Genomic DNA, 24,820 nt, shown 5'->3' with positions numbered 1-24,820 from the left:
TCACACCATTCCTATTGGCTTAAAAAGAGTTAAGATACAAATGTGTTTAAAATGCAACTGGTAGTTTAAAAGTAAAAGTGAAGTAGCTCAGTCATGTCCAACTCTTTGGGACCCTGTGGACTGTAGCCTACCAGGCTCCTTTCTCCATGGGATTCTCCAGGCAAGAATACTGGAGTGGGCTGCCATTTCCTTCTCCAGGGGATCTTCCTGACCCAGGGATCAAACTGGGGTCTCCCGCATTGCAGGCAGATGCTTCAACCTCTGAGCCACCAGGGAAACCCAACTGGTAGTTTAGTTGTGTCCAACTCTTGTGATTCCATGGACTGTAGCCTGTTAGGCTCCTCTGTCCTATGAGGAGAAAGGATATGGGACTTTCCATATCCTATAGGATATGGGAAAATCTATGGGATTTTCCAGGCAAGAATACTGAGTGGGTTGCCATTTCCTTCTCCAGGGAATCTTCCCAACCCAGGGATCAAACCCTGGTCTCCGGCATTACAGTCAGATTCTTTACTTACTGAGCTACCAGAGAAGCTACCATCAGAATTCATCTGCTCAGGATACAAATGTATAGTCAGTTTATTACAAACGAGAGTAAATTTATTAGCCACAATAAAATAACAAGGAAGACTTTATTTTTGCAGCAAATTCTTATTACTTATAAAATATTATGGAGTCACTCAGAAATAGTTAGGTTTTTAAACCATGTGAAGTTTATATATTAATCTGCACAAAATTATTCTATATAATTGCCTTCTATAGAAATTATCTGTGGATTATATGGTAACTATTTCAAATAAATATAGCAATAAATATAATGCCTTTTTAATTTTCCTAACAATCTACTATGGTTATATATGCTTTAAAGAAGAGGGAAAATCCTTTAAAAGGACGATAGATTTCAGGTAGACAAGTTGCAATTCACTCAAAACAAATTTTATTATATATTACTAATATAGCTAGCCGTAAAAGCATACATTGAGCCATGTTTTCCTTTATTAGAACCCTGCAAAATTAAAGATTTCTAATTAGATTCATAATACCTAGATGTCATCTATGGTTAAATTTTGGCAAATGTGCTTAAAACACTCAGTAAAAAGAGAACTATGTAGAATCTTTTATATATTATCAAAAAGAGCATTAAAATTTTAAATGAGATTATTTAAAATATGGATTGTAAGTTCTTCTAATTTTCATTGAAACAGATTTAATCTTGACGGGTGAGTTGTTTTTAGTCCATGTGTCCCATCGAATTCCAGTTGTAAGCAACTTTCCAGAGAAGTGATGAATGCCATTCAGATTTGCGAGACCACACTGGCTGAACCACCATCCGGTATTGTTACTGAGGTGGCTGCAGCTTTTCACAGACTGATCACTGATGAAGCATGCAGGACGACATCCATCATTATCAACATCTGGTGTGCTGAAAGGCATTGCATTTTGATTATCTTCTTTTCTGAAGCCCCGGAATGCATCACCTGGGTAAAACAGATTTTTTTTGATGACTAAATTTAAAGGCACTTTTTGTAATTTTAATCAACTTTTACCAACCAATCGTGGAAAAGCATTGCATCTAAAATTAAGGCTTAAATTACTTTTTACTAGATATCAGATTAAAATCTCTCCTCCAGGAGCAATAGGCCAAAATCTAGTAATGAATTCCTCAACATAATAAACATCTTCAAGTGGACATTGCATGCGTGCTAAGTTGCCTCAGTTGTGTCCAACTCTCTGCAACACTATGGACTGTAGCCCGCTGGTTTCCTCTGTCCATAGGATTCTCCATCTCTGCCCTATCCCCTTTATCTGGCATTCACTAATGTGTTCTCCATTTCTGTGCCTTGTCTCAAACTGTTCTCTTTGCCAACATTCATTTGCCCAAATGCCATCCATTCCTCCAAGTACAAATCAGTGATTCTCAACTATAAGGATGCTAAATATCCATCTAGTTGATACAAATACCTGGGCCCAAACTTACTGCATCAGATTCTGCACAAGTACGTACTTTCAAAAAGCATCCTAGGTTAAATCTAACATTAATTCTTTGTTGAAAATCATCTTTCCATGAAGATTTCCTGGATGCAATCAGTTGGAATCATTCTCTCCCTCTTAACCTCCAGAGCTGCATCAGTATTCTGTTCTATTCTGTTTTCAGTTCTATTTAATCTTCCCCTCTATACTGTGATCAGTTAAAGAGCTGGAAGCATAACTCATTCGTTTTTGGATTTCTAACACTAATCATCCCTACTGAACAAGAACCATCAAGAGCAATCAACAGAAGAGCTAAACAGAAGAATTTAAAATGTCAACATCAAAATATAAATTTAACATCAAGTATTTTAAAGTGCCAACACATATAATTTGGGGGGGGGGAAGTAGATGCACTGAAATATGGACCCTTAAAAACCCATTAAACTAGTTGTTTATCAGCCTGGATCCTTGCCACGGCTCAGATGTCATGAGCTGGCAATCCCAGGAAGTCACTTAATCTTTCTTCACCTGTGAAGCGAGAAGAGTGAAGATCAGCTCTAACATTCTAAGACTTCTAAATGCTGGCCTCTTAGAACATGAAAATGGAAATAATGCCTTCCCAGCCTATCCCACAGAATCGCTATCTAAAGAATCAACTGAGATTACATATGGCAAGTTGTTTTAAAGTGTCTAAAGCAGTTCAAAACCATGAGATGATGCAACCATCTCAGAGTTTCAAAACTCAAGACTTAGACAGTTTTCTCATTTTTAATCTAATCTGTCAACAGTGATATATATGCCAAAATAAATATATTACATTTTATCTTTATCTAATATTGAATCAGCTAGATTTAAATCTTTTGGATAATTTTAGTAATAAAAAAACTTACCAGCATTTCCTGAATATCGTCCTAAGTGCATTTTAAAAAATTTTGTTTCATCCTCTATCCAAAAATCATCATATGATGCATAAGCTAATGTGTCATCTTCAGATTCCAGTGCCACATGCAGCATAAAACTGGTATTCTTCTGATTCACTATATAAAAAGTCTTTTTCAGTCCTAGCCAAAATTCGCCTGTTTAAAAAAATGCTTTTTTAAATATGTTACAGCATATTTAGAATAACTATGTATTATTAGCATAACTTTGTATTATTAAGTGCTTGATGTTTAGTGTTTCAATAACTCTCAGATGGTGCACATAAATTATTTGAGGGAATAGATGGCCCTAGCTCAAATTATCACTGTGTGCCTAATTTGCCTATATATATATATATATATATATATATATACATATGTGTGTGTGTGTGTGTGTGTGTGTGTGTGTATCTTCTCACTTCTGCTTTACTAGACCAAGGATAACTAGATTGTTTCATTTTTTTATCTGCCTAAATTAAATTCAAAAAGTCATTTAAAGACTAAGTTAAAAAATCAAGTTCTACCTTAAGGCATATCAACAAAACTACCAGTTCAAATATTATGGCCGGTAACAAAATGACGTGTACCAGGAAATGCAAGAGGTTTAACCTCCAAATCAGCAACTCCTAAAGAAATATATCCTGAAAGTGCTCAATAGAAATTATTCTTACTCTGTCTTTGAGAATAATGTTTTGTGAACTAATATTTCTTTGTTATAATGCAGCTTGTCAGTTACCTCTGAAGGAATGAAAATATAAGGTAGAAACACCAGAGTATCCTCAGGTTAGGGTCAGTATTTCCAAGATGATTGTAGATCCAGGATGAATGCTTAAACTCCGTAATACAAACTGCATATTTGCATGTTCTAGCCATTGGCTTTCTACCTCCGTCTACTCACTGTCATGGCCTAAATGTGGACACTCCTGCTCTGAAGCACATCCCTCTACCTGAATCACGAAATTACCAAAAGAAGTAAGGTCTAATAAAATGAACTTCAAAGAGTTGGGGACTATGTGATAGCATTCAGACTCTTAAAACTATAGCTAAGACATGAAGGGCTTGCAGGAGCACTTTAGCTGCATACCCACCTAGAACTAAAGATATTCTGAAGTACAGGAAGAAAGGAAGTAAGCAAGATGGACAAGTAAGACGGGACTGCTTGGTTTCTCCTAGTCTGACACCAATTAAATGTCTTTGCCATACTTCCCCTATACCCCAAACTTGGGGTTGGGGGTATACTTAAGATACTTAAGTATACTTAAGTTATACTTAAGATACTTAAGTTATAATTAAGATACTTTCCTTAACACAGTTTATTTCTTTAATAGGCCAAGTACAAAGCAGTCTGTTTTCCCAAAGTATATCTGCCTGAAGACATTTTTCATTAAAACTAAAATTATCTCCCTACAGAAATAAGGATTATGTATGGAAGATAGCAATTTAGAGTATGCAGATCCATGACTGCTCGATTCAGATGGCTGGGCTTGTTGGAAAATTGGAGGTAATGCTGAGAAAACACAAGTATATCAACTGCACTTCATAGTAATGGCAGCTTTTTGGCCATCTTTGTGACATTTTATTACATTTCACACGCTTTCTAACCTCACTGACATGCAGTAGGTTTTTAGCAGTAGGACTAACACCACCACTTACTAAATCCTTGAATGACATTATTATGGGATGTTAAATATTTTAAGTTATAACAACAGCAACTTAAAATAACTGCATAAAAATGATCAAAGTCACCTGCAAATGTTCCAATTAATGTAAAATTCTTCAGTGTTCAGGAATACTAATGTTTTTGTTCAACAGCCAAAGTGATATTGCCATGGAATACTGGGAACAGATTTTACAGTTCACCTGGGGTTTCCATTTTCCAAATTTTACTGATGCTTTTATAAATCACTACTCTCAGTTCACATTATTTGAGCTTATACACAATGTACCCTAAATTTCCATTTCATTTGTTTGTACAGACACAGCACAAATCTCAAGAATTTCAAGGTCCCTGTTCATTCAGTTTTTAATTCTACAAATAACTATTGACCATCTGCCAGAACTCTGCTGGGTATATAATCAATACTTAATAAATACCCAACTTATAATTTTCAGTCAAATCACACTTCAACAGGCATCTAAAAATAAAGATATCTAGATCCCAACTGAAGACCTACTTATTTTAAATAATTTGGCTAATAACGAGAGAGTAGTTTAAGTCATGTGTTTATATTCACAGGATTTGCTATTTTTACTAATAATTTAACCAATACAGACAGTCTATAGGCATAATACCAAGAAGAAGAAAAAAGAGGAGAAATGAATAAAATTTGACCTAAGAGGTCACCAAATCCATCCAGATAATCACACCACAACTTTTGGAAATCAATTATCCCATCAATCCTTTTCTGTATCACAGTCCATCCACCTCCTCTGTAATCCATGTCACACATAACCTAAAATAAACCCAGAAAAGACAAAAACAACATGCTATTATTTTCATTCTTTGATATAAAACTCATACTTCAAGCTTGTGCAAGCTGCTCAGTCGTGTCCGACTCTTTGCAACCTCATGGACTTTATAGTCCTTGGAATTCTCCGGGCCAGGTTACTGGAGTGAGTAGCCTGCCTCTTCTCCAGGGGATTTTCCCAACCCAGGGACTGAACCCAGGTCTCAGGTCTCCTACATTGAAGGCAGATTCTTTACCAGCTGAGCCACAAAGTAAGCCCAAGAATCCTGGAGTGGATAGCCTATCTCTTCTAGAGCAGATCTTCCTGACCAAGGAATCAAACTGGGGTCTCCTACATTGCAGGCAGATTCTTTACCAACTGAGCTATTAAGGAATCCCATACTTCACCCTAAGCCTAGAGAAAGAGAAGATACTGCCACTGAAAGTTTCAGTGCAACTATATGTCATTAAAATATTCAGATTTTTTTAATCTCAAGAAATAATACTGTTTGTTATAAAACAAACCTAACTGCAGTCCCTGTGTCAGTCAATATATGTGTTTGTAGCATTTTAAGGCTCTTATTCCTCAACTTTATAAATATTTTTCAGTTGAGTAATAATAGTGACAGATTTTACAGTAATAAAAGTGACAGATTTTATTTTCTTGGGCTCCAAAATCACTGTGGACAGTGAGTGCAGCCGTGAAATTAAAACATGCTTGCTCCTTGGGAGGAAAACTTTGACAAACCTAACCTAGACAGTGTGTTAAAAAGCAGAGACATCACTTTGCCAACAAAAGTGCATATAGTCAAAGTTATGGTTTTTCCAATAGTCATGTACAGGTGAGAGTTGGACCATAAAGAAGGCTGAGTGCTGAAGAACTCAGCACTGGTACTGGAGAAGACTCTTGAGGGTCCTTGAACCACAAGGAGATGAAACTAGTCAGTTCTAAATGAAATCAACCCTGAATATTCATTGGAAGGACTGATGCTGAAGCTAAAGCTCCAATACTTTGGCCACATGATGTGAAGAACTGACTCACTGGAAAAGACCCTGATGCTGGGAAAGATTGAAGGCAAAGGAGACAGAGGCAGGAGCAACATCGATTCAATGGATATGAATCTGAGCAAACTCTGGGAGACAGTGGAGAACAGAGGAGCCTGGCATGCTGCAGTCCATAGCGTCGCAGAGTCAGACATGACTTAGCAACTGAACAACAACAAAAACAAATGACATCCATCTGATGTGGCAGAGTGATTCATTTCTTTATAAATAACTTTTCCTTTTAATTAAAACACTGATTTTTTAAAACAATGTCAAATATGCCTGTGTGTCTGTCTTTGATTGCTTTTTTTCTTCGTAGCCTGGATGGCCCGTGTTCAGATTGAGATTTGCAGAGAGAAAAGCATGGCCTAAGCCCCATCTATAGGGCTTCCTAGGTGGCGCTAGTGGTAAAGAACCCACCTGCCATTGCAGGAGACATAAGAGACGCAGGTTTGATCCCTGGGACAGGAAGATCCCCTGGAGGAGGGCAAGGCAACGCACTTCAGTATCCTTGCCTGCAGAATCCCATGGACAGAGAAGCCTGGTGGGCTACAGACCACGGGCTCGCAAAGAGTCAGACGTGACTGAAGCAACTTAGCACATGCCCCACCCCAAAAGCCACTCATAGATGCGTCTGTGGTGCTCTGCTAAATGCCCTTAAGAGGATCACCATGGAGGAGTCATTGAAGTGATACAGCAAGAAAATCAGAGCAATCCTCCCCATCAGAAACTTCCCACACACAGACAGAAAAAGGCAGTGTGGAGGAAGTTAGGGAACCAACACTTTCCCACAAAAGAGGTAATTATGCGTCCCACTCTTCACAAAATTAGAAACCTTCCCTTTCCACATCTGTTCAGGCCCACTTCTGAATCTGAAGGTGAGATAATTTAGGTAATTTAAAATTATTTCCCACTTAATTCCCAATTTTTGACATCCTGTTAATAGATGTCAGGAAATGTTCATAACTGAGATGAGAAACTGGTAGTATCTACTTAGAAAAATTATTTTATTGTGTAATAAAGACTATTAATAAGGTATGATATTCATATTACAACCTTTCTAATGCACAAAAATGTAACCAGAAAATTATATATATAATATTAATATACAATATATAATAACATATAGTTTTAATAATACATAGAGTTGAAATTGCCTCTAAAAATCATGGTAGAGAACTACTAAGGATAGATATGAGTAATTCATTTTATGCAGTTTAAGAAGTGGATCAGCTTCTCAATCTCACAATTTAGTGAAAGGTTTTTTAAATTATTAATTTTTTATACAATCACAAAAAGTCATTTGCCATCCAAACAAAGTATATCCATGTGTAGGAAGAGAAATTAAAGTATTTTTATCAAGCTCCAAGACAAAGTACACCATTATTTTTTGATATTTGTAAGTTAATTAAAGCAAATAAGTATTTATTTTGCATAATTCCATCTACTGTAAGGATAAGATCTAGCACCAAATGGATTCACTTTAAAGAATGTAACCAGAAACACTCAAATAGAAAAGTGAACAACCCTCTAATTCTTTTACTGGTTTGTGGTTTGGGCAAAGAATCCCAGAAAACAAAACTTTCAAAACTGGAATCTATACTAATTTATTTGAAAATTTTAAGAAGAAATAAAATAGTAAAACAATTAAAACTAAATATTATTTAAATAGATTAGATGCCTATCCTAATCCATATATAATAAGGGAAAACTTTACCTCAAATGGATGACTAGCGCCTTCTGGATGGATTATATACAAACCACTTGGTGTTTTGGTGACAGAACCAATGGTATCTTTAATATCAGTACAATCTAGACCTAGAAAAGTAAAATTAGTTATTTAGGATATTTCCACATACACATTTAAGACTTAAGCATTTTATTATAAAGAATTGACAATGTTATGTGAAATTATTATTAAAATGTTCATTAACAATATGCTAAATTAACTTGTATGCAGAGTACATCATGAGAAATGCTGGGCTGAATAAAGCACAAGCTGGAAGCAAGATTGCTGAGAGAAATATCAATAACCTCAAATATGCAGATGGCACCATCCTTATGGCAGAAAGCAAAGAGGAACTAAAGAGCCTTTTAGTGAAAGTGAAAGAGGAGAGTGAAAAAGTTGGCTTAAAACTCAACATTCAGAAAACTAAGATTATGGCATCCAGTCTCATCACTTCATGGAATATAGATGGGGAAACGATGGAAACAGTGACAGGCTTTATTTTCTTGGGCTCCAAAAACAGTGCAGATGGTGGCTTAAGCCATGAAACTAAAAGACACTTGCTCCTTGGAAGAAAAGCTATGACAAACCTATACAGAATATTAAAAAGCAAAGACATTACTTTGCCAACAAAGATCTGTAATAGTCAAAGCTATGGTTTTTCCAGTAGTCCTGTAGGGGTGTCAGAGTAGTACTATAAAGAAAGCTGAGCACCGAAGAATTGATGCTTTTGAACTGTGGTGTTGGAGAAGACTCTTGAGAGTCCCTTGGACTGCAAGGAGATCCAACCAGTTGATCCTAAAGGAAATCATTCCTGAATATTCATTGGAAGGACTGACACTGAAGCTGAAGCGCCAATACTTTGGCCGCCTGATACGAAGAGCCAACTCATTAGAATAGACCCTGATACTGGGAAAGATAGAAGGCAGGAGGAGAAGGGGACAACAGAGGATGAAATGGTTGGATGGCATCACCAACTCAATGGACATGAGTTTGAGCAAGCTCTGGGAGATGGTGATGGACAGGGAAGCCTGGCATGCTGCGGTCCATGAGGTTCTTAAATCATGCAGTCCATGACTGAGCAACTGAACAACAACAATGATATGATGATTTTAACTTCTTAAAAAGAAAAATCATCTCATCATTAAAAATAAGAATCTAGATGAACAAAGGAACTGGGACTAAATAATTTATGCTGCAATAAACCTTCACTGATAGCTCACTGTTATTGATTATTTGCCCAGTTGGTATCAACATTTATTTAATATGTTTTACAATTATGCATGCTTTTGTCCAATAAATAGTGTATTTTCAGAAATCTAGGCTTATCTTGGGAACATAATATGTGACAGAAATCTGTAATGATGACAAGGAGAAAATCCAAAAGAATAAGTAGGCTAGCTACTATTGACACATCCTTTCTCCACTATTTGAAACTTCAGATATTCTAGTGTATTGGGGCCCCCATTAAAAACAAGGAAAGGGAGAGGAAGGAGGAATCATGTTCTTCACCAGAGGAATTGGTGCTGAGGCCAAAGCCTGCTCTGTTGACAATAGCTAGAACTGTAGCAGTATGTAATCAACTTCTCTAAAGCATTCCACTTTCCAGGGGATTGTAAACATAACTATTATGTGGATATAATGCTACATTTTACTCTGGATGCTTTATTTTGTATCATCTCCTAGAAATATAATAAAATAAAATTAACCTTACAATATCAATTACCCAGAGAACAAACACATCAAAGCCTGAGACTTCAGAGCCAGAAGCTTGGGTTAGAGTCTAGTTCTACTCTTTACTGGTTAGGATTATTAGCTAAGTTTCTTAACTACTTTTCTTCATGTGCAATATTGTTATAATAATAATACTATCTACTTCATAGTGTTATTCTGACAATATACATATAAGACATTAAGTAAAGTACTTAGCATAGTGCCTAGCACACAGTAAATATGCAGAAAATATCATCTACAAAAAGTAAGCTGTAAAAAATTGCTTGCTTTCCCCTTTACTTCCAGAAGATAAAGATTTGTTGCCTTTCTTCTGAGTTGCTAAGAGATATTTTTATGATAAGCTTATGCTTAGAGATATGATAGAAGCTTACAGTGAAGGACTAAGCTGTAATAGAGTATCTGCTTTGTCATCACCATCCAAATAAACATGAATAGATTGTTTAGATTTTTCTGGACTCCATATTCCTTAACTGATGATAATCATCATCATAGCAAACTCTTATACTGTCTTATTATGCTCAGGCGATACTTTAGGAGATTTTGATGTATTTACTCATTTAAATCTCACAAGAAACATACAAGGTAGGTACTATAAGTTTGGGCTTCCCTGATGGCTCAGATGATAAACAATTTGCCTGCATTGCAGGAGACCCGGGTTTAATCGCTGGGTTGGGAAGATTCCCCGTAGGAGGAAATGACAACCCAGTCCAGTATTCTTGACTGGAGAATTCCATGGACAGAGGGGACTATTAGTTTCCTGATAAGGAAACTGATATCAGGAAACAGTGGATCAGGGATTTGAAGACAAATGATCTGACACTAGCGTCTATGCTCATGACCACCTTGTTACACTATCTTCACTACTCACAAATGAGGTAAAATAACATAATAAAAAATAACACAGTAACATGTGAAAGTGCCTGTCATAGTCCCTGACAAATAAGTGATCTCAGTAACAGTTTATTTCCTTCTTTTTGCAAGGAAAAAAGAAAGATCACTTACAAGGCCATCAATAAACATTTATTTGCTTTGAAACTTTGGTATTAATTCACAACTGTAAGATATGTAGGGCATTTTTATTAGAAACCTATTCCTTTAGGAATTACTGTACTGTTATACCGTATTTTAGCATCAAAAGAGCTAAATTCCAGTTTCTTTCTGAATCTAGCTTCTTCAGATTTTATGTTCTAATTTGAAATATCTCAAGCATGTCAAAAATACTTTTTACAGGTGGGAGGAATTCTGAAACTTTTCTTCTAAGCTAAGACTATTATTACTAAAATGTAAAAGGAGAGCCTACCTTCAGTTACATATTAATAAAACTATGCTATTTTCAACAGATTCTGAATATCTGTCTATAGCCATGGCTTTCAAATGGTCAGAAAAGTTTGCCAATTCAGAAAAGTATGCATTGTCTGCGCCGAAATTTGCTTAATGGCAGGTGCTACTCCTCCAGCCTGTTAGATGATAATGAGCTATATTTTTTAAACAAAAGTTCTAAATGTACCAACCTGTCCACAAAATTTTTAAGTAACAAAAGACAAATATGAAAAGGCTAAAACACAAAAGTTCTCACCGTGTGACTGAACTGGTCTGTGAGGAAAAGTATCCAGCTGTTTTCTAAAAACTTCTGTTGTCAAAAGGAGAACTCGATTCATGAGCTCATTAACCTAAACACACAGGCATATATTTAAGCAAATATGTATTGGAACAAAACTTTTTTAGCTGAATTCTGTAACTGATATTCGTAAGACTCTTATAGATCCAGCTTTGAAATATATATAATGCTTACCTTTCTTTTGAATTTCTCACTGCTATAAGAAAGCAATAAAGCTTGCTAATGATTGCTAAATAGCAGTCATTAAATTCAGTACCATTTTCCCCTGAACACTGCCTTCATCTGTGCATTTCTATATTTAACTACTCTTGCAGATCTGTTCTTTGGATCTTGTCTGCTCCTTTGCTGTAGTTTGTTATCTGCTCTTCCTCAAGCCATCCTCCACACCAGCTGCCAATCTAGTCATTGCATTTCCCTGCTCAGACATTTCGATGACTTCTCGGTGTGGCATGATTTAGTTCCTATTTCCTCAAGTCAGTTTTCTTATACACCCTCTACCTCACCAGTCACTCCACCCCTGCACCACTTCAACAAGTTCCCCGAGGATGGAACATCCTGCTCTTAGCCTTCTTACCCAAACTTTGTGACCTCTGAAGTTTTTATCCGTCTTTCATGACTCAGTTCATAATCTCTGTAATCTGGGAAAATTTCCCACAGCTCAGATTTTGAATTGCTTTTGTGCAACTTTCTAACAGCATTCACAACATTTTCAACACATTCTTCTGCCCCACCCCCCAAACCCCCTGCTCAGACTGAATAATCTTTAAGGGAAGATCCTTTTTTTGGTTATTGTTTTCTATTTGCCTGCACTTTACTATGGTGTCTCTGACATAGTAGGCACTAAATAGATTTCTGAACATTAAAAAAATCAAACAATTATACTTCTAGCTAACTGTATCAATGTATACATACAATAAGAGCACAATTCTAAAAAAAAAAAAAAAAGCCGTACCTGATTAATTAAATAATCCAAGGAAGCTTGCTGCTCATCCATCACGTTTCTTAGTAATTTTTTGGTACTTCGTGTATAAGAAACAATAGAATTTTGCAAATTCCCTTAAATCATAATAAAATGGGTTTGCTAAACATTATATTGTTACAGAAGATAACTACAGTAAAAAATAAAGAATTTTTAAATGATTTTGGATAAATATGTAAATGCAATAGCATCTCAATCTAACTAAATATATAGAGTTGCATATTCTGCTTAGTACTTTTTTGTTTAACTCAAGATTAACGAAGAAAACAATTGTTTCAGTACCTCGCAATGAAAATATGCTTCCTAATAATCTATTTTAACCCCCTAATTTAAACTGATATAAATGAGAAACAGCATTCTGAATATCAATTCTCACTTTATGAGAGAGAAAGGAGCAGGAGGTCAAAAATTCATCAATTCTTACTACATAAGAAAGTAAAAGGCAATAATTCTGTATCATGAAAGTTAATTTCTAAGGTAAATCTTTCTTTTAATTTTTTCTATTAATGCTGTATTTTTGTGTAAAAAAAAAATGCAAACACAAAAGCACATACACCCGTAATAAACCTCAGTCAAAAGTTTTAACTGGTTGGTTTCTGGTTAAACTTTTTTACCATGTATTTTTTCTTTTTAAAAATGTTTTTATTTTAAAACAATCTTACTCATAGAATAGTTGTAAGAACAGTGTGAAGAATTTTTTCTTCTTTTGAGAGCATGCCACCATGATACCTCTGGATATTTCTGGGTATTTTACACCAAAGACATTCTCTCCAACACAACCATCAAAATCAGGAGTTATGCATTGATTACCATGTATTTCTCAGACTTAATCCAAGTTTATTCAATTATACTGATGATATCCTTTATAACAAAAGAAGTCCCCTCTTATTGCATAATTATTCTTTTAAAAATTTGTCATTTCTATTTTCCTAAATTTCACTCTAGCAGTAGAATCCCATTAATAACTCTTGATAGTTTAAAATATACCTCATTCAGTCTCGCTTGTCATTTTTACTTTCAGTCTCTCACTTTCTATTAGATATTCGCTGGATTTAGACATTTATCTTAATAGATCTAAACCTACACTCATTGGTTTGAGAAGCCTGAGATATTTGTGTTACACACAGGATTAAACACAATAAAGTGAGCTTTTTATACTTTCTGACCTAAGAGTTAAAGTCCTATAAGAACTGGCTCAGAACTTCTTCCCCTTCTGATCCCCCTTCTCATCCCATCCCCTAGGTACATATAGTAGATCATGAGAATTACTGTGCTGCTACTAAATAGTTTTAAACAAAAATGAAGATTTTAAAATTCTTTATTTTTTATGCTTTGCTACATAAATTGGCTATGAATTTGTATTGTACCTATTATAGCAGTTATTCAATATTTATTAATTCCCCCCTCAAAATTTAGGTGAAATTGCCTATTGATTCAGATGGAACCAAGAAAATAGTCCTAGGCAAATTGATAGTGTCAGAGCCTTCTGTGGTCAGTTGATGTTACTGGGCTATATAACATAGAAGAAGGAATTGTTCATTTACAAATTAGGTAAATTAGGTGTGAAGCACCTACTGTGTGCCCAAAACATATACCTCTAGCCTAGGATGATCAGGATATATATTAAATGATTCAACAAATGTTAAAGCATAATTTTCCATCTCTACCATAGAAATAATAAATCATATACTTTTATAACTCTGGTTGTTTTTAATACTTACTACACATGAAATATTTTTCTTCTCGTGTAATTTTAGTTTTAATATCACATGATTCCTCACAATCTTCTTTGTAAACAGTAGCATTACTTTTACTTTCACCTTTTGTATTAGATTCATCTTCTACGATGTTAACTCCTGGAGAATCCTTTATATTAAAAAAAAAAAAACAAGAAAAAATATATGAAGCATGTTATATTACCTAGTATATCATAAATAAGACTCTAGAAAAAGATGAGATTTTAAGCCATACACAAAGAAAGAATATATAATTAATTGGTTAATTCAAACTTCCACAAACAAATCTTTTGCTCTTTTTTTTCCTCTCCAACTCCAAAAGGATTCATTTAGGGCCTACTTTCCATTGCAGTGGTTTTATGGCCTTGACTGTTTCACATTTCCCTGTGTGATACAGTGCTGAGCCATTCCTCTTTCAAGAATCACGCCATTTGAAATTCCTTCGATGGATACTAAGAAGGTTCCCTGAGAGGCCTACAACATTTCTATGCCAGAAGGACGTTCTGCCACCAATTTGTAGGAATTGTGATGTGGGGCTGAGGGGAAAATGTGTAGGAGATTTGTCGCTTTTGTATAAGCTAAAGTATTTACAGATTTGAAAGGTAAAGTATTCATAGACTTAAAAGGCAGCAATAATAATTGCAGAAAAAAGAATGGAATTTTTCTTTCCAAAATCAACAACAGATGTCATTTTTTAAAGCCAGCAACATTATATCTGGAATGGATAAACAATGAGGTCCTACTCTGTAGCACAGGGAACTATATTCAATATCCTATAATAAACCACAATGGAAAAGAATATGAAAAAGGATACATATTTTATACATGTATGATATAAATATATATAACTGAATCACTTGGCTGTATAGCAGAAATTAACACAACATTATAAATCAACTACACTTCAATAAAATACATTGTAAAAATTTAAAATCAAAAGCTAACAACCAACTATAAACTTTTGAATACTAGTGGGGAGAAGGAAGGAGAGAGAGACAAGGTAGGGGGTAAGAGAGTAAAAAGTACAGACTACTGTGTTCAAAAAAAAAGAAAAAAAGCCAATTACAGCTATCATTCCAAATGTATCGGTTCTTATTGGTACATTGTTGGGTTTTTTAATGTTAAAGCATACATTACCAGTTTTTTATTATTAAAACATTCTTTGGTAGAAGTTATAAGATTTAAATAACTGTAATTAAAAGAAAATAACAAGATCTGTCATCTTTCACATGGATATTGAGAGAAAAGTGAAGAGCTAATCACACAATTTAAAAGATATTTGCCCAAAATACATTTTGCTACAAAGATCTACTTTTAACTTTGGCTCTTTCCCCTATACTCCTATAACAATTGACATATTAGCTGTTTTCAAAAACAGCTATAGTTTACAACTATAGTTTTTTAGATCTAAATAAGATTCTTAAATTTTTAGCATAGAGAATTCTTACTAATATTTCTGTAGCTTCCTTAGAATTTATTCTTGCTTCAACTTTGGTATTTGGTATTGATACAGTGGTAAATACATTTTATAACATTTAAATATTATAAACCAATATTTAAATTACAGAGATTCAAACCACCATCTACTCATAGTATTGCATACAGTCTTAGCTATCACTCTGACATTGTTCTGAATACAATTTTTTCATTTTAAATTTTAAAATTTCCTGAGTAACCAGGTACAAGACTATATTTAAAGTATGAAAGTTTATAGAACAGGTTTTTTTTTTTTTTAGTAAAATGAACTTTTCATTGCCTACAAGATATTTCATTATTAAAGTTAAGTGGAAAGTTGTTAGCTAGTTTTTAACCTAGGTCTGCAACTTCTTTAACAATTTTTACAAGAAATGTGTTAAGAGTCAATCTTCAGTTTATAGTTTCCTAAGTTTAAAAATAATATTATTTAAGCATGTCTCAGCATTTTTAAATAAACACTTTAATTTTTCCATAAATTATATTGAGTGCTGTAATTAATCTTGTCAAACACCTAGTATATATCTTAAAAACTATATAATCATGCTTTCTTAGCTAAAATAACATTGCTGAAATTCTTACCGTAGAATGATGCACACAGTTATCTTGTATAGCTTCTCCACAAGTAAAAATACATAGATTTAAGAACAAGAGTGAGGCTTGGAAAAGATAAATCATATTTTTCTTGGTTGGAGAAGTGAAAATTTTCTTCAAATATCAGTTAGCTCTGTGTGGAAAGAGCTCCAGTACATTGAGTCTTCAGTCGAAAATTTCTGGAAGGTGTACAACAAAAACAGAAGCCAGTACTTACTGGTTTCCATGCCCTCGTTTGAAACAACACCCTTCATATAAGGAATAAGGTAGCCTCCAGAGATCCCATCATTCTAAGTTATACAAACCCTTTTTATCACTACATGTCTGCATTGTAAATTCATGTTTTTGGAATATAAGCAATAGCTGGCCAGCTAGCTAACTAAATCAAGCAAGCAACCAAGAATTTATAGAGTTATCCAAGTTTTATGAGCCAGGAATTTTTTCCTCAGAAAAAAATGCTTTTGATAATGTGTAACTCTTTTACTGTGAACCAGTTTGCATAAAAATAGTAAGAAAGTAGAAGTTAAGTTTCTACTTAAATGATGGAGTGGAAGACTAATACATCAAAACTATTTCTACAAAATACTAAATAGAAATTTAATCAGTGTGGACACCCACAGCAGATAATTCAGACTTAAAGCATTCTTACAACTGAATGTAGCTATCAATGATGGTCATATTAACCACCTAAACCAAATTCCTAGGACTCTAACTGATTTGTATGTTTACATCAATAGTGTTAAAATTTCAACAATTGTGAATATAAGGGCACTGTTGTTAATGAAAATCACTACTCTCTGAAAGTTGATAGATCAATGTCTTTGATGAATTTTCAAATTCTCCATGATAGAGGCTCCTTCTTTTCCCTATGGAAACATGCCTAAGTCTTCATTACCCTAAAATTAAGACTTTCCTGAGTTTTGTTTCTAATTCAAGGTATTATTATCTCCATTTCCATTCCTAGCTCAAGAACCACAAGGTAGAGATGACAGTTTTTATGGCACTTGCATAGTGAGTGGTATGGTCTAGGTATTAAGGTAGGAATTAAGGAAGTAATATCTTAGATTATTTTCTTACTTTACATCCTCACTACCCTCTGCTTAAATGCAAGCACTCTCATCTCTTATTCTGCTGAAATTTTCTGTTTCTCCCAACAGGCAATATGGGGTAGTTGAGAGTGCTGGCTCTGGTACCGGCATTCTTGGATGAATCTTCATTCACCACTCCATTGCTCTGGAAACTTGGGCATAGTTGCCTAATATGATAGCTTACTTTCTCTGTAGAATGGGGATTGTCGTGTGGATTCAATTATTTGATGTATGTCAGCAGTAGGCACAGTGCAAGAGAAATGACAAGTATTCAAGTATTAGGTGGTATCATTATTATTTTTATTGTCATCATTATTTTCTAGTATTAATCTTTAATCTTAAATTTCTAGTTGAAGTCTTATAAAATTGAAAAGAAGATGGCAGAATTTTAGTAATTTTAAACCAGCCAGACACTAAAATACTTTGTTCTTTCACAGCTTGCCCACAGACAAATTCAGGAAATTCTTACTTGAGCAAGAAAATACTTCAGCAGAAAAAGTAATAGCCTCAGCAAGAAAATACTTTGGTAGAAGAAAAAAAATAACCTCAGCCAAGAAGAAACTGAAAGCTCAAGAAATTGTCCATCACATGCTGCCTCACATAATTCTCAAGGTTATGACATTATCCAAATTAGATTACTACGTGAACATGTTTTATAACCATAAAGTGGTTACTATATTTTCTTCTGTAAACAGAACACCATTAACAATTTCTGAAACCATGTTAATAAAGTCAGGTGTCTAATAGGCATCTCACACTTAACATACTTGAAACTTAAATCTTATTTCTTCTCCCACACTCAACCTATTTTAGTAAATGGCAATATTCCTTATGTGGTTGGTTCCAGTCCCATATCTGAGAGTCACATTTGACTCTTCTTTTAAAATAAATTCCACTCACTTGCATCTACACATCTTAATGACTCAGGTTAAAATTTTGAAAACTTCTCGCTACCGCTTTGACTACCTAGTAAAAGCCTCCATAATCTCTCAACCAACCTACCATAACAACATCCAGTCTGGTCTCATTGTTTCTAGTGTTATCAACTGTAGACTAGTTTCCCTACAACCACTAAAGCGATCCTTTTGAAAGATTAAATTAGGTCTTACTCTCCTGCTCAAAATTTTCCAATGGCTTTCCCTCCATTGGAAGTTGGATTTTATATTAATTCCTTATGTACTACGTAAGTCACCACCATATTGAGAGGACATCCCCCGTACACTGCTTTAATTTCATGTCCTAGGACACCTCCCCTACCTCACTCTGTTCTGGATACAGTGGTCTCCTTATTGTTCCTTGAATATATCAGCTAAAATTCTGCCCTGAGAGCCTTTTGTACTTAAAGCCCCGACTGCTTCTGAATAACAACCTTCATCCAGATATTTGAGTGGCAATCTTCTTTATTCATTCAGACCTCTTCCCAAATTTCCCATTTTGGGAGGCTTTTCCTGAGCACACTATCTAAAATAGAACTGACATCAGTTATCTATCTGTCTACACTACTCCATTTTTCCTCATAGTACTTTTCATTACCTAATATATTCTAGTAAGAAAGAAAAATAAATACAAGCTTAAAGAACGCAGGGACTTTGAAGTTTTACTCACTGCTATATCCCACCACTAGAGAGTACTTGGCACATAGTAACTGGTTAATATTTGTTTTCTTAATAAAAGAATGAATTACTTTATGGCTCTTGATGTGAAAAAGTAATCATTATATTTAATTCACTTATCTCTTTTACCAAAATATAGAGATTTTTTAGTTCCATTCAGTTCAGTTGCTCAGTTGCGTCAGACTTTTTGCAACCCCATGGACTGCAGCACGCCAGGCTTCCCTGTCCATCACCAACTCCTGGAGTTTACTCAGACTCATGTCCATCGAGTCAGTGATGCCATCCAACCATCTCATTCTCTGTCATACCCTTCTCCTCCCACCTTCAATCTTTCCAGCATCAGGGACTTTTCCAGTGAGTCAGTTCTTCGCATCAGGTAGCCAAAGGATTGGAGTTTCAGCTTCAACATCACTGCTTCCAATGAACATTCACGACTGATTTACTTTAGGATGGACTAGTTGGATCTCCTTGCAGTCCAAATGACTCTCAAGAGTCTTCTCCAACACCACAGTTCAAAAGTATCAATACTTCCATGCTCAGCTTCATATCTATAAAGGTGCAACCTACACATGGACATCATCAGATGGTCAACACCAAAATCAGATTGATTATATTCTTTGCAGCCAAAGATGGAGAAGCTCTATACAGTCAACAAAAACAAGACCGGGAGGCGACTGTGGCTCAGATCATGAACTCCTTATTGCCAAATTCAGACTTAAATTGAAGAAAGTGGGGAAAACCATTAGACCATTCAGGTATGACCTAAATAAAATCCCTTGTGATTATACAGTGGAAGTAAGAAATATATTTAAGGGACTAGATCTGATAGACAGAGTGCCTGATGAACTATGGAATGAGGTTCGTGACATTGTACAGGAGACAGGGATCAAGACCATCCCCATGAAAAGACATGCAAAAAAGCAAAATGGCTGTCTGAGGAGGGCTTACAAATAGCTGTGAAAAGAAGAGAAGTGAAAAGCAAAGGAGAAAAAGAAAGATATAAGCATCTGAATGCAGAGTTCCAAAGAATAGCAAGGAGAGATAAGAAAGCTTTCCTCAGCGATCAATGCGAAGAAATAGAGGAAAACAACGGAATGGGAAAGACTAGAGATCTCTTCAAGAAAATTAGAGATACCAAGGGAATATTTCATGCAAAGATGGGCTCAATAAAGGACAGAAATGGTATGGACCTAACAGAAGCAGAAGATATTAAGAAGAGGTGGAAAGAATACACAAAAGAACTGTACAAAAAAGAGCTTCATGACCAAGAGAATCACGATGGTGTGATCACTCATCCAGAGCCAGACATCCTGGGATGTGAAGTCAAGTGGGCCTTAGAAAGCATCACTATGAACAAAGCTAGTGGAGGTGATGGAATTCCAGTTGAGCTATTTCAAATCCTGAAAGATGATGCCGTGAAAGTGCTGCATTCAATATGGCAGCAAATTTGGAAAACTCAGCAGTGGCCACAGGACTGGAAAAGGTCAGTTTTCATTCCAATCCCAAAGAAAGGCAATGCCAAAGAATGCTCAAACTACCGCACAATTGCACTCATCTCACATGCTAGTAAGGTAATGCTCAAAATTCTCCAAGCCAGGCTTCAGCAATACGTGAACCGTGAACTTCCAGATGTTCAAGCTGGTTTTAGAAAAGGCAGAGGAACCAGAGATCAAATTGCCAACATCCGCTGGATCATGGAAAAAGCAAGAGAGTTCCAGAAAATCATCTACTTCTCCTTTATTGACTATGCCAAAGCCTTTGACTGTGTGGATTACAATAAACTGTGGAAAATTTTGAAAGAGATGGGAATATCAGACCACCAGACCTGCCTCTTGAGAAATCTGTATGCAGGTCAGGAAGCAACAGCTCGAACTGGACATGGAACAACAGACTGGTTCCAAATAGGAAAAGGAGTACGTCAAGGCTGTATATTGTCACCCTGCTTATTTAACTTATATGCAGAGTACATCATGAGAAACGCTGGGATTCTCCCTTGGAAGAAGCACAAGCTGGAATCAAGATTGCCGGGAGAAATATCAATAACCTCAGATATGCAGATGACAACACCCTTATGGCAGAAAGTGAAGAGGAACTAAAAAGCCTCTTGATGAAAGTGAAAGAGGAGAGTGAAAAAGCTGGCTTAAACCTCAACATTCAGAAAATGAAGATCATGGCATCTGGTCCCAACACTTCATGGCAAATAGATGGGGAAACAGTAGAAACAGTGTCAGACTTTATCTTTGGGGCTCCAAAATCACTGCAGATGGTGACTGCAGCCATGAAATTAGAAGACGCTTACTCCTTGGAAGAAAAGTTGTGACCACCTAGATAGTATATTCAAAAGCAGAGCCATTACTTTGCCAACTAAGGTCCATCTAGTCAAGGCTATGGTTTTTCCAGTAGTCATGTATGGATGTGCGAGTTGGACTGTGAAGAAGGCTGAGCGCCGAAGAATTGATTCTTTTGAACTGTGGTGTTGGAGAAGATTCTTGAGAGTCCCTTGAACTGCAAGGAGATCCAACCAGTCCATTCTGAAGGAGCTCAGCCCTGGGATTTCTTTGGAAAGAATGATGCTAAAGCTGAAACTCCAGTACTTTGGCCACCTCATGCGAAGAGTTGACTCATTGGAAAAGACTCTGATGGTGGGAGGGACTGGGGGCAGGAGAAGAAGGGGACGACAGAGGATGAGATGGCTGGATGGCATCACTGACTCGATGGACGCGAGTCTGAGTGAACTCCGGGAGTTGGTGATGGACAGGCAGGCCTGGCGTGCTGCGATTCATGGGGTCGCAGAGTCGGACACGACTGAGCAACTGAACTGAACTGACTCTGCATATAAGTTAAATAAGCAGGTTAACAATATACAGCCTTGACGTACTCCTTTTCCTATTTGGAACCAGTCTGTTGTTCCATGTCCAGTTCTAACTGTTGCTTCCTGACCTGCATATAGGTTTCTCAAGAGGCAGGTCTGGTGGTCTGGTATTCCCATCTCTTTCAGAATTTTCCACAGTTTATTGTGATCCACAAAGTCAAAGGCTTTGGCATAGTCAATAAAGCAGAAGTAGATTATTATTGCTTAAATCATACTTCTCTTTCCTGCCAAAAGATAAAGCTTATAAATGCTTCAAATTATCTACCATCCAAATATTTAATCTTAAAGGTTTTTCTAGAATCTATGCAACTTAATAGAAGACTGTACAACTTAAAATGTGAAAAGCCTGCTTAACATTTTGAAGGAGGAAATAATTTAAAGATCAAAATATCCTGTAATTTTTTTAAAAAATTGGTAACATTGTGTTTAAAATTTCTTTCCTTCTTGAAGTATCATTGTAAAGCAATATTTGAGTGAAGAATGATTATATGGGCAAGCATTTGTAGGAAACCAAGAAACCAAATTATGCCTCTTAATGCGAATACCCCGTGTGACAAAGCAATAAGGTGCCTAAAAGTCATGACATACAAAACTGATAATGTAGCAAAAACTAGACTTTCAGGAAGGCTGCTGCTGCTACTGCTGCTAAGTCGCTTCAGTCACGTCGGACTCTGTGCTACCCCATAGACGGCAGCCCACCAGGCTCCCCCGTCCTTGGGATTCTCCAGGCAAGAACACTGGAGTGGGTTGCCATTTCCTTCTCCAGTGCATGAAAGTGAAAGTGAAGCACTCAGTCGTGTTCGACTCTTAGCCACCCCATGGACTGCAGCCTACTAGGCTCTTCCGTCCATGGGATTTTCCAGGCAAGAGTACTGGATCAGGAAGGCTAACCATGCCCAAATACTTCAAACAGCAAGCATTCACTTTTATTTGCACTTTACTGACCTACATTACTTGCATGCTAAGTCGCTCCAGTCGTGTCTGACTCTTTGCTACCCTATGGGCTGTAGCCCACCAAGCTCCTCTGTCCATGAGATTTCCCAGGCAAGAATACTGGAGTGGGTTGCATGCCCTCCTCCAGGGGATCTTCCCTACCCACATATCCTAAGGCTGCTGCATTCCAGGTGGATTCTTTACCACTGAGCCACCAGGGAAGACTGCCCTACATTGCTTTTTCTCTCTCAAATTGGCTCTAGAGAAACAGACTTGTGATGATAGCCAGTGGGAATAGAATCAATGTAAATTCCTGTGACTAAGTCAGTTAAAAATTTGCAAAGATAGCTAATCCTCCTAGTGTACACAGTTAGCCTTTCTTTGCCAAGATTACATATTGTGTCCTCTTGGCATGGTCCTGAAGAGGGCTACGTGCTCTGTGTTTTAAGTAAAAACTCAATTTGTTGTGGCAGTTTTAATCAGAATACATTCCAGTTTGAATCATTGCATCCAACTTTGCAAAAACTCTGTTTTAAATAGCTTCAACTGGAAAAGTTTATTATTTTGAACTCTAAAAATGAACAAATTGATTCACAAAGGCATAGGCATTTGAATGGTGGTGAGTGATTTTCATTTGGTTTATACATTCTGCTTCCAATATGGGAGGTTTTTCCACACACACATTAAAAAAAACGCTAAAATATACTCAGAATTCACATGTGTTTTTACAATGAATTCCAACAAAAAGTTCAGCCTTTTTTCAAATTTTTTTAACTTGCAAAAGTTCTGAACTGATGGCTCAAAAATCCATTCGATTTTCCATACCTCCTGAAACAGTTTCAATATGATGATCTCTTTTGGCATGTCTTCCCAGGAGATTACTAAATTAAATCTGCACTACTTTCCTGGCCGCCGATGCTTTGATGGTCTATTTCCAGAATCTGGCAACAAGGCTGGCACCATTAAAAGTCTTTGAAATGCAGACCTTATAAGTAGGGAAATGGCAAGGAAGACGACTTGCAGACGGAATGGCAGAAGCATCAGGGAGGGAGAGATGGAATGCAGAGAAAGGAAATTTCCACTCCCAAAGCTTTTTAAAAAAGATGGTGATTGGGAACAGTGATGCTCCAGAAAGACAGAACTTCAATCACACAACAGCACTCGGCAGTTAAACAACAAATTCTACCCTGAATTACCCCCGGAGGAAATAATTTCAGAATCCCCACGGTGGCTTTGCGAATATCTGTGGATTTTTGCATCTCGCTGTCTTTCATCACTCTTAGTAACCCCACGAAAACAGCCTCATAAAAGCGAGGTGGAACGGAGTCAGGTTCCGAGGCACAAGTCAGCACGTCCTCCTGAGAGGACTTGTGTCCCCGAGGAGGCAAGCTTCCTGGCCGCCGCCCGCGGGCAACTCGGGGGTTGGGGGGCGGGAGGCGGGGCACAGGGGAGAGGTCCGCGCCTCCTATTGGCTGCCTCCAGGGCACCGCCCCCAAACCCTGGTCGCCGTCGCGAAGGACGCGGCGTCGGTTGCTTGTCAACATGGCGGCGGCGTCGCCACCTCTGCCGTTTCCAGGCAAGGTCGCCGCTGCGGCAGCTGCCGTCGACACCACAGCCGAGAGCGCCGCTGTGCGGGAACCGGAGCTGCGGCGGCCAACTTTCCCGCCTCAGTGACGCGAGGCTTGAGAGACGGAGTGCTGGGAGGGCCGAAGGAGGCAGCGGGAGCTGCCATGAGGGAGGCTCTGGGGGCTAGCCGGGAGGCGGCGCTGAGGTGAAGGATGCTGACCAGGAGGCCTGGAGCCCGGAGCGCGGTGCCAGGACTGGGCGCTGAATCCTCGGACACCCACGTCAAAGCCCCCCTCAGCCCTCGCTTGAGCGGCGGGCGTCACCGACCTGGCGCCTACCTGTATCCTTCCAGCCGTGGTTGCCTGGGTGGCGGTGTTGGAAGTGGGGAACCCGATCTTTTTTCTGTTCTGTTCCCATTATCACAGATGCTAGATGAGAGAAACCGGCCAGTCATCTTAATGCGGGTATTTGCTTCGGCAACTGTCGCTGCTCCCCTTAAACCTGAAAAT

The 24,820-nt window shown here is 37.1% G+C and overlaps 2 protein-coding genes across 4 annotated transcripts in view; one reads left to right on the top strand and one right to left on the bottom strand.

The window, feature by feature from the left end:
* Positions 1-914: 914 nt before the first annotated feature.
* Positions 915-16,616, bottom strand: ANGPTL5 (angiopoietin like 5). Its single transcript, XM_004015977.5, has 8 exons — positions 16,228-16,616; positions 14,158-14,302; positions 12,410-12,513; positions 11,416-11,509; positions 8,097-8,197; positions 5,221-5,341; positions 2,862-3,047; positions 915-1,478 (listed from the first exon to the last, which is right to left on the bottom strand). Exons 1-8 carry the CDS (start codon positions 16,321-16,323, stop codon positions 1,159-1,161), a joined length of 1,167 nt encoding a protein of 388 aa, XP_004016026.1. The 5' UTR covers positions 16,324-16,616; the 3' UTR covers positions 915-1,158.
* A 7,651-nt stretch (positions 16,617-24,267) lies between these two features.
* Positions 24,268-24,820, top strand: part of CEP126 (centrosomal protein 126) — a 135,694-nt gene continuing 135,141 nt past the window's right edge. For all 3 annotated transcript variants that reach the window (XM_012095327.4, XM_015100875.4, XM_012095326.5), the window contains exon 1: positions 24,268-24,651. In XM_012095327.4, coding sequence (XP_011950717.2) covers positions 24,524-24,651 — 128 coding nt within the window. In that variant the 5' untranslated portion in view covers positions 24,268-24,523. The remainder of the gene's footprint in view (positions 24,652-24,820) is intronic.

This window comes from Ovis aries, chromosome 15 (genome assembly GCF_016772045.2).
Source record: "Ovis aries strain OAR_USU_Benz2616 breed Rambouillet chromosome 15, ARS-UI_Ramb_v3.0, whole genome shotgun sequence".
Classification (NCBI taxonomy): Eukaryota; Metazoa; Chordata; class Mammalia; order Artiodactyla; family Bovidae; genus Ovis; species Ovis aries.
Note: the sequence above shows the minus strand (reverse complement) of the source record. Positions and strands in the feature narration are given on the sequence as shown.

Bases quoted from the DNA above. Each gene is read 5' to 3' on its own strand.
- ANGPTL5 (XM_004015977.5), bottom strand. From the start codon at position 16,323: ATGATTTATCTTTTCCAAGCCTCACTCTTGTTCTTAAATCTATGTATT. The intron at 14,303-16,227 runs GTAAGAATTTCA...TTTAATATAAAG, and splicing joins ACTGTGTGCATCATTCTACG to GATTCTCCAGGAGTTAACAT. The intron at 3,048-5,220 runs GTCAAATTTTAT...TTTTTTAAACAG, and splicing joins TGGATTTGGTGACCTCTTAG to GCGAATTTTGGCTAGGACTG.